General features: G+C 47.2%; 1 protein-coding gene across 1 annotated transcript in view; it reads right to left on the bottom strand.

Moving 5' to 3' along the window:
- Nucleotides 1–5407: 5407 nt before the first annotated feature.
- NINJ2 (ninjurin 2) overlaps nt 5408–10477 on the bottom strand; it is a 48839-nt gene continuing 43769 nt past the window's right edge. The window contains 3 exon segments of the mRNA XM_010566203.1: nt 5408–5767; nt 6697–6892; nt 8261–8492. Coding sequence (XP_010564505.1) covers nt 6729–6892; nt 8261–8492 — 396 coding nt within the window. The 3' untranslated portion in view covers nt 5408–5767; nt 6697–6728.

Here is a 10477-nt window from a genome sequence, read left to right as displayed (position 1 = left end):
TTTAATAAGTTATGGCCTCACAGTTATATCTTGTCATAGTCTGACTTTTATGAAAAGAGCAGGCTTCTTGGTTGAAGAACCGTCACAGCTGTTGGTGCTTCATCTCTAGAACAGCCCTGGGAGCTCTGGCCCGGTATGGAGGAGGTGTCCTCAGGCCTTGGCATGTGCACTGGATGCAAAGAAAAGTGAGGACAGAAGAGGGTTGAGTGTATAAAAGGATGGGCAGACCCATGCTGCCATTGATCCAAGAACTGTGAAAAGAGCCCCTGTCCACAGCCGGCCTGATGCTACAGTGAATTCTCATCCCCTAAAACTCCTGTTAATGTAAGGCAAGATTTTTTACCCCTGTAACCATTTTACAAGATTATAGAAACCCAGAAAACCCAGCACACTCAGTGCTCTACGCTGGAGCTTTGGTGTCCCCATACCATGCTGAAAAGGCTGCTGCTGGTCTCAAGCTTCAGGGGAGAGCATCACATAGGATGAGCTGGGGCTCATGGTGCCCAGCTCTGTGGGGAGTTCTTGAGAAGTGAGTAGTGGAGGTATGCAGGATACAAGCAATGCTGACATGGTTCTAGAGCTGTTTGCTTTTTACGCTGATGGAGTGGATGCCAATTCAGAATAGGCATTCATTTATTATTAATTCTGTGGTGCTTGACAAGCCCATCCAGTTCCACTATTGCAGTAGAAAACTGAACATGCAAGTTCTGGCATGTGAGATAGAAATCTTGTCAAATCATCTGCTTGCCTCAGTCCAGGTTTTGTTACTGATGGAGTCAGAAAAAGTCAACTAGATTTCAGAACATTTTGCTGTGCAGTGTGCAGCTATGGTGAGAAGCAGACAAGAGACTTCTGTGCCTGAGTCCACAGAGCCTTTGTCAGAATGCAGACACTGAATATCTTAGAAGAGGCAGCCTTAGCCTTCTGCTCAAGCCAGAACAGTCTTTTTATTGAGAGAAAATATTTTCCCAATGTAGAGACTAAGAAATGAAACACTGCCATCGGGGCGAGAGGGAAGAGGCTGACAACAGTTAACACTTTTTTTTTTTTTTTTAATGTATTCCAGGAGTTTAGGAGGCCAGAGCCCTGTGATGCAATGTTGCAGTAAGTACTGTTTCTGCCTGGAATGTGCAGTGTCAAGTCATGCTCTCAGTGCATGTTGGAGCCTGTGTGCTTCACTCACACACAGGCACAACCCCGCAAGTGTGCAGGTGAGCTGCTCTCCAGGCTCCGGGACTGCGCCTCCGCAGCCTGTCTGGGCTGGCTCTGTCACGCAATCCCTGTGGAATGGGGAGAGGCTGGTGGGGAGGGCGAGCGCCAGGACACAGCGAGGTATTTAGCAGGACCCAGCTGTTTGGCCCCATCAAGCAGAGGATGGCATGATGCCCATTTTGCAGATGGAGAGGCTGATGGATTCGGTGGCAACCCGTATGTCATGCACAGGGAGGAAGGGTTATTTGTACCATGTGCTTTCACATCTGGCTTAGATGTGGTCTGCAGCACCTGAAGTTAGCAGCTGGTATTCATCTGCAGACACTGGCAAGAATTAGGTGCATCCAGGAGGTAACTCACTTGGCTTACATGATATGAGTAACTCCGCTTCCTCACCAGAGAGGACAGTCAGCGAAGAGTGGATTGGAAAGTAGCGTGCAGCCCTGACTCCAGCACTGCCAGCAGAATTTCAGGATTTTGTCCCCATGCTTTAGCTGTGACTGTGCTCCTTCCTTCACGCCTTGTAACCCAGGCCAATGGCAAGCAGAACTGTTTGGCTCATGAGGACTCCTTGGTGGAGACGTAAGGAGTTAGTGGGTTTCAGTCCAGTTTCCTGATGGCCAGTACCGTCACTGTCAAAGTCGCCATCACAAATGTTCTTCCCTTTCTAGAACAGTGGGGATTCTTAGTTGGTATTTAAGCATTGCGGTAATAAATGTGATTAGTACTAATTGGCACTAGTTGGCAGCCTCCACGGAGGAGCTTGGAGAGAGCCCATGGGGACAAAAGCTATCTTCCAGCCCACATGCTCAGAGATGGCTGCAGGTTGTAGGGACAGAAGGGGCTACATGCTCCCCGGCTTGCTGGCCAGCAGCAAATTTTGCAGGAGCAGCGCCGGGCAATGCTCTGAGGCTGCTGCCCCTCTTCCAAAACAACCTGCAGTTTTTCTCCCCAGAGTCATGAAAAGGGTGACAGCAGGGAGCATGGCAGGAGCAGGTAGTCCCACAGCCATGCAGTGAGAGGACGTGGCCATCCAGGGCAGTGGCCGGGCCATCATGATCCCTGATCAGCAGGTGGTTTGCCCCGTCACTAGTGTTGCACGGCGTGCACTGCCACTGCAAGGAGGGCTCATCTCTGGGTCTGGCACAGCTCCTGGAGAGCAAGAGGGAACCTGGCTTCACCACAGCCAGGAAGCTGACTGCCCCCGACAGTCGATCTCGTTTCCGTTACCAGGATCTTTTTAGAAAGTTGTGCCTGAGTTTGCCGTGAAGTTTGCCCCAAGTTTCTGGCCTTCATGTGCATCCTGGCTGTGTCCTGCCTTGGCGGCAGGAGGAAATCAGTTGCATGGGATCTCCTGTGCATCAGGCAGGCAGGCAGGAGGGAGCTGCTCAGGTAGCTCTCTGGCTGGGGACAGCTGGGGAGATGATGGGCCATGGTGCAGAGGAGACCTTCCGTGGGGCAGGATGTGGCCAGGCTGGGGACCCTGGGTCTCCAAGCGTGGGGTGCACGGCAAGGAGGCTCTGCCCACAAATGCCAACTCCATCTTCAGGACTGTGAATTGTGGGGCTGAGGCTTGTTTTGCTGGTCGGCGCAAGGGAACAAAGAAGGGCTGGCTTTTATTCTGAGAGAAATGTGTTGTGTGAAAACTATAACATGGCTTGTTTTGTCATTGTCTTTAATGTTTGCCCGGTATGAACATCTTGCCTCTTCTCATTGCCTACAAATGTCTGAAGTTGATTGTTTTTTAGATACTGATGCCTTGTGTTAAAAATCTTAATTGTACCTTTGAATTATCTGCCTTAAAGGGGCTCTGTGCCTTCAGGACAACTCCTGGGCCACCTCTCTGTTAGAGCTGGGGGAGGTACTGATTCTTCCTCACATTTTATAAATACATTGTCTTCCTACAAGAGCTCAGTTCTGTCCGTGTGTTACTCATACCCACATCGCCATGCAGCAGGGATTAGAAACCAGGTGTTGCTCCTCTGGCTTCATATAACCAACTGAAGGTGTAGGCAATACCAGAGAGACAAGTTACTCTCTGCCCAAGCCAGTGAGAGCTCTGCAGCAAGAGGTGGGTGGGAGATGCAGCAAGCAAGGTTAGCCAGGAGCGAGATGTGTTTCAGTCCCCTCTAGGCCTGTAGAAAATGGGATGGCAACAAAACAGTTTTTCTCCTGTCTTCCTGGGTTTATCATGTGAAACAAGGTAGAAACATTGGACAAATACATGTCCCAGCAAAGCGTTAAGTGCGATGTGATCATAGAGAGAGAATGCAGAGAACTAAGTGGTCCCTCTTGCAAGCAGGGGATGATTCCTGGAGCCAAGATCAGGTGAGAACTTAGACCTGAGCTTGGTACTTGGCACAGCCTACACAAATGGGCTGTCAGCTCTTTCATGGCAACTGCTTATTTAGATTCAAATTTGGCCCCTTTTTGCTTCAACTGTCCCTCCTTTGAGTATAAAAAGCTTGGCAGGAATGGGAGTCAGACATGGACAGTGAAAAAGGCAACCAAGGTTGCTAATGAGTCTGATTCCATTATAATGAGAAATTATTATTAAAGGTGATGGGGTGAAAAGCATTCCAGCACGCTGCTGGTCTTCTGCTCACCTGGGCTGGGTGACGGGAAGCCCTCTCTGCTTGGGCAGGCCTCGCGCACCTCCGTACCTGACCTGGCAGCTCTCTGAGACGATGATGTTGAAGTTAAGATCTGGTAATGAAATTCCCCTCACTGCTTCATTCCCAGCTGAACCCTTTCTTTTTTTTTTTCCTGTCTTTACATTCAGTCATCAATGCTAATTGCTTTGCCTCCTGCTCTGTGAAGCAATGAGTCACAGGATTTGGGATCTGCACATAGGATGCATAATTTTCTACCTTTTCATGAACCCAGCCGGCCAGTAGTGGCTGAAAACCCTTAGCTGGTGGTTTTGCATTGGCTAGAACTAGTTTTGCTGCCTCTACAGTGAAGCCTTTTTCTAGAGGAGAGCAGGGTAACAGAGGCTTCCCAGAAATATTCACCCATTTGCTGTTGGTCTCAGCAGAGACCAAGGACCAAGATAAGCAGCAAACTCCGTGTCACTCCAGACCTGCCATCCCCCAGACAACGTGGAGGATGAGTCTTTACCTGCTTCACCAGACAGATCCCAGACTGTGCTCAGCTTTGCTGATTTCAATTCTGGTAAATACATAACTAGCATTTTCCACCCTACTCTTTCTACGCAACTTCCCTTCAGCTGCAAAAAAGCCACTGTCATTTGCAGGTACTAGCTGATGCTGACTCTGTAGCCTTACCCACCAGCCTTTGTGGGCAAGATCATTCACACCGTCTCCAGAAAAAAGCACCACCTGTGACTTAAACAGAAATTTAGTTCCATAAAGTCAAATATAGCGTACAAATGAAATCTGCCTGTATCTGTTTTTTTTCAGGTGTCAGACACTCCCAGTAGCTCCTGAAGACCAATATGTGATATTTTTGTGACATTTCTTTCTTAGTGGTGGCAAGAGTATGCAAAACAAAAAATCCATATTGAACTCTGATTCTGCCATACAATGAAAAAATCATTTAATAATCAGAAAAGCATGTCATTATTTAAATAGGCTTACACCAGGCTATTAAAATACCATCTTTTTTAGCATGTCTACAGTTACAAAATTTAGGATCAAAAATTTTTAATCTTTCAAAAAAAAAACCTCTGAAAAATTATTAGTTCAAAGCCTTTTTTTGAAGGAAACAAATTGCTCTAGTACAAGAGAATTTGCAGCATTGTCAATATAAAAATGATACATTTAAAAACAATTATGTTAGTGATAAGACCTTAAATTATAATGGTGATTTTTTTAATAAAGTAGTATACTGTGCACCTGTCATTTCTCATTGTGGCAATAAGCCTAGAGTGTCTCCTTATGTATAATGTTTCTTCATTCTCTGCTAAATATTGTCAGGCTATTCTGACATCATTCCTCATAGGTTCCTGGTGATAACATCAGACCATATCTATTTTCTGTCAGTGTTAATTTTCCAGCGCTGAAAATATCTGATTGTTTTCTTAACTGCGTCGCATTTAATTTTAAACAACTAGGAAAACGTTTGAACTGGTTTTAGCTACACAGTTTTCTATCCTCCCATGAGAAGTTTTTTTTTCTTTTTTTTAGTTCGAGAAATCCATACCAACATTTGGGAGGTAAACTAGTAGCATCTTATGCTTGAGACAAAAAAGCTGGACTTTTCTTGTTTATTTAAGCCTACAAAGTAAATCATTCAATCATCTTCTCTACAAAATGAGCCAATATTGAATACGTGAAGCAGGCAACTAAAATAAGAGATGAGATTTACAGAACTGTGCTTTGAAATTGTCTACCTCCTGCTCTTCCTGCAGCTTTCTCTAGCAAAGTTTGCTCTAGCTTTGAAAGGCAATGTTTTCACCCCTTCAGATCTGCAAAAGCATTATGGTAAGGGGCCAGCATACCATGACACACACACAGTTTTGAAATTTTAACCCAGGTCTCTGGATTCATCGATGGGCTTCTGCTGAGGTCAGTGAAAACATAGAGAAGGAGAGCTTTCCCCACCGTCCGCGCTGCTTGGGTCCTGCAGGGAAGACAAGAAACACCAGTAAGGTCGCAGCAGGCTACTCTGCGCTGCACAGGCAGAAAGGAGCAGTCATGGCATGCTGGGTCACTCAGCACCACAGCCACCACCGGCACACACCCCCTGCGGGTGTGGGGTGCCGCTCTTCAGTGCTCTCGCCCTTCTGGATCCCAAGCCAGCAGTGTTTTTATAGAGGCTTTTGGCCTTTGCATCCTCCCTCATCATCTCATGCATCTATCAAGCTTTCTTGCTGGTTGTTGCCCCAGTATATTGCATTTAAACTATGCTTACATGTTGCAGGTCATGTAAGCAAGAGATGTGAACTTTGCTTCTTGACCTAAAGCACTTTTGACCTAAGAACATGTCATTCCCTCATTGACCTGACATGGGAACACAAGCATTTGGTTGGACTCTTATTCACAAGACTCTCTCTTGAAAATGAGAGTTAGATTCTTAAAACAGCCCCTGCCAAACCACTCTGGCTGTTGAGAAGAGCTGTTTAACCCCTGCCTCACCAGCACCTTCTTTTTCTTTTGCTCAGATAATGCTGCCATCTTTGGATACCTCCCAGAACGCACCTAGTTTTCTTTCCCAAATTTAGCTCCCATCCACAACTGCTATCTGTATCTAGCATGAGGTCTGCAGCCTTCTGAAAACCACTTGCTGCTGATAAATCCCAGCAGTTGGGATGTTTGGTGTTCTTGCTTTAAAGACCAAGCAAAGAGAAATCCTCCTTCTCCGAGGGAATTTGTTCAATGGCCCCAGATGCTCATGGGACAACAACCTGCCTCTGGAAAGGCTTTGTTAATTTGTGCAGCTTTGCCTTCCTCTTCTCCACCTTGCAACAGTGTTTTCTGAGGCTGAGAGCCCTTCCAGGGGCTGGCAGTGACGGGAACTCACCCCTTTCTTACCTGACTCCATTGCCCCATGACTTAATAAGGTCGAAAATTCCTGGTAGGGTAGAGGCCAGTCTTCTGCACCCCAAAGGCTGTGATGAAGATGTTGAGGATGACTGTGATAAAGATGAGAGCTGTGGCAGTGTTGTTGAGTACATTCAGGCGGGGTTGCTTTGCAACATCATTCAGATTCAAACGAGCTGTGCGATACAATGCAAAAAGAAAGGGAGATTGGTAGCTTGACTCCAAGTCCCCCAGCCCCTGCAAGCCTTCCATGCCTGGTGAATGTTCACAGTGCATCTGGGCACTGTGGCCACAGAGCTGGGGGAATAGTCCCAGGAACTTTACAGGGGCCACTGCTTGCCCTAGGACGACATAGGAGGATGGAGCAGAGGAAAAACACCTTTTTTCTTTATGTCATGTCTTTGTTTTGTCATGGAGGTGCCATGGCCCTCCAATGGGCCAACCCTAAATAGCCAAATTACTGCTGCATGCTAGCCAGGCATGTGCCATGTGACTCCCCCCACTGCATGGCTATGGGACATGGCAAGGGAAGGCTGGGTGACATGCGGAACGAGGTCAGCAATGTTGTGCTCAGGCTGGGAGGCCAGTTCCTCCTTGACACCCAGATCTCACGTATGTGCTGACACAGATACCAACGCCCTTCTCACACCCAGACCAAGAGGTATCTGGCTACCTGAATGGGGCCAGCCCTAGCTGATGGGCATTGATCAGTTCAGACACGGGAACACCCCGGTTACTGGGGCTGTCTGGCCAATAAGCCATGCGAACAGCAGCCTTGTGGCTCCCTGCCCTCAGTTGTGGTCCCCTGTCCCCCTTCTCCTCACAGCTGGCTCCAGCCACTGCGCCTGCCACTGGGAAAGGCTGTGCCATGTGGGACAGGGGAAGGAAGATGTCAGAGAATTTCCTGTAGCCTCTGATCCAGTGTCCCATATAAAACACCACATAGGATATACAGGAAAAGGCAGCGTTCTGCAGACTTTTCATACTGGGCATGTGTTGGAGGCTGAAATATAGCAACTCCTATATAAGATGGAGCGCTGGGCAAGCCTGTCAAATGCTAGTGTTAAGGTACTGTCTACGCTAGAACTGTGGGATTGGTTAAATGTGAGGTTAGTATAGGGAATACCTCTGCCTAAATTGTTCTGTTAGGCCCCAGCTTGAGTTAGGCAAAAGATACAGCTAAAATGTAGTATCTGCAAGAGCTGCACGAAGGGGCACATTACAGGATGGGCAGCAAGAGGCCCTAAACCCAGCGCTCTCCCTACAACAGGGATTCAGCACTGGGGAAGTGAAGGAGGAATAATGCTCAGAGCTGTTGTGCAAGAGAGAAAACCAACCCACTCACCACTTTGAAAAGCAATAACACAGACCTCTCCACCATCTGCATCAAGCTGTCTCCAACCCTCCTGCAGCCCTGGCTGGAGCCAGGGGTAATGATTTGGGGGCAGAGGCTTCTCCCTTCCACCCCCATGCCAGCCAGACCATGGGGTGCCCTGCCCCTGCAGCACCCCGTGAGGGTGCATGCGCCTTGGTGGCCACCTTACCGGTAATGATGAGGAGAATCCCAATCAGCACCTGGAAGAAGAGGGAGATGCTGATGAGCACGATGAGGGTGGCATAGTACTGGAAGGAAGCCCCCTGCTCCAGCACCGCTTTGAGCTGGGTGACGTTCGCCATGAACAGTGCCACGTCCAGCATGCTCTCCGCCACGCTCTTCTTCGTTGCATAGTGGTTGATGTTCATTGGTCCGTTAATCCGGAGCTGAGGATTCACGCCCTGGGGAAACAGGAGAAACCGCGTGAACTGGTACAATTGCTAAGCCGACAGCCCCGTCTGTATCGAACGGGCTGCTATCTCCCCACAGGGTTTATCTAGAAAGCCTGGGAAAGAGTCAAAGTTGTGTGTTTCAAATGTGTTGAGAGCACACAATTTCCCATCACAGTCACCTCGTGATATTAATAAGCACAAGATACTTGCGGTGATCAAAAGCTCAGCGAGGTTAGAAAAATACTGGGTAATTTTGTGGAAAACAAGCTTGTCCAGAGTTACAATAATGTAGATTACCCACAGCGAGGGATTTTGCAAGGAATATTAAATTCTCTTTCTTCAGGGCACAGACAAGCCTCAAACTTACAGGGGATTAGAGAAAGATCTTCTCTTTGGGTCGGGTGTTCAAAAGACTGTCAGCAGCTGGGCTTTCTATCTCCTCTGAACACTTTGCTGGCTACTGTGCTAGACAAGATGCTAGAGCAGACAGGACAATCCATGTATTCGTTTCTGAAACCAGGGGCACTATTTCTTCAAAACATCAGGCACTGAAACACACCAAGACAACGGGTGAGATCTATCACACCTAACTTTAACTAATCATTCAGGCACATTTTTTTGTCAGTGGAAAGAAACAGGTATCTACAAGGGGTAAATCACCTGCTTGCCCTTAATCTAATTACAAGCTGTGGGTCATTTGGCTGCTTTAGCCATCCACCTTTTCTCTATCTTTCTTGTTAAGTGAGTTCCCCTGTTAGCTGTCTTGACCCAAATGATGAAAAAAAAAAAGATAGAAAAGGGGACAATAATTTTCAATTCACCCAGAGTGTCATCAGCTGGTAATAAACCACCAGCAGAGGCAACAAATACAAAAGATTTGGATATATCTGCAGCAAGCTATGATCTTTCTTAAAAAGAAAGAAAAACAACACTTCCACGTAGCAGACAGGTTTCAGTTCTGCGTAATCAGCCTCCTGTAAGCTGTAGTGAAGGCCATCAGGTGCGTACTGGAAGTAGGACTGTGCCTACATCAAATGGTGAGTCCTATTTTGGTCCTTTTGTACTAGATAAAGTAAAAAATGTAGTTTTTCCTCCGTGCTCTTGGCATGGCACTAGAGAAGGGTTATGGCTAGTGCTTCATGCTGCTGTCTCTGGTTTCTTTGTGCATCCATAGGCAAGAGTGGCTTTCTCTATGCCAGGGTGGGAGTGTGAGCAAAGCCAGTGATCCTTGGAGAGTGCTGCAAGTGGTTGTGTGTCTGATACTGAAATTGGGGCTGAATTTTGGAAGGGGGTTGAGGCCTGTGCCAGTGATCCCCTCATGTGAGAAAGATGGATGGCAAAAAGCAGGCAGGAAGGACTGTGTCCAGTCTGAACTATTGGTGAACTGTGATCCTTAAGAAGGGGCTGGCTTGGGGTAGGAAAGTGCTTTTGGGGATTTTTATTTTTTTTAATAGCTTAAAGCATGTAATTCTTGTGGTTTTTAACAGTAAAGTTGCTGTGGTTAAGCAGCTCCTTTGCAAAGCCTGTATTTCTTGCTGTGGAAGGTAGAAGTTAAAAGATACTGGAAGGAGATAAAAGTAGAAGTCTAGAGAGCCCGTAAGGACTCTAAGGCAGTGTGTAGGGGTTCAAGACTTCTTAAACATTACTGTGTGGGGCAGAATAGGGGTGTCTCAGGGAAAGGAGGCCCACAAAAGACCTGATCCTGGGAAGACGTCCTAAAAACCTGTATTTGGGTACTACTCCCTCTCAGCTGGCTTAGAAGCATGTGATCCTGTTGCAACAGTGGTACCCATACCAAGTGGTGCAAGGTTTGAAATTTGACTCCTTTCATGTGTTTCCTTCCTTATTTCTCCTGAAGAGTCAGCCCTCCTCCCTGCAGCGTCACAAGGCTGGGCATTGATACTTTATCTCTGCGTAATGATGAGTTAAGGGTGCGAGAACAAGGACGCTGTACAAACAAGACAGAGCTTTTGTTAAATGAGTGACTGGTACGA

Source organism: Haliaeetus leucocephalus, unplaced genomic scaffold (assembly GCF_000737465.1).
Source record: "Haliaeetus leucocephalus isolate CR32 unplaced genomic scaffold, Haliaeetus_leucocephalus-4.0 Scaffold206, whole genome shotgun sequence".
In the NCBI taxonomy this organism is placed as follows: Eukaryota; Metazoa; Chordata; class Aves; order Accipitriformes; family Accipitridae; genus Haliaeetus; species Haliaeetus leucocephalus.
Note: the sequence above shows the minus strand (reverse complement) of the source record. Positions and strands in the feature narration are given on the sequence as shown.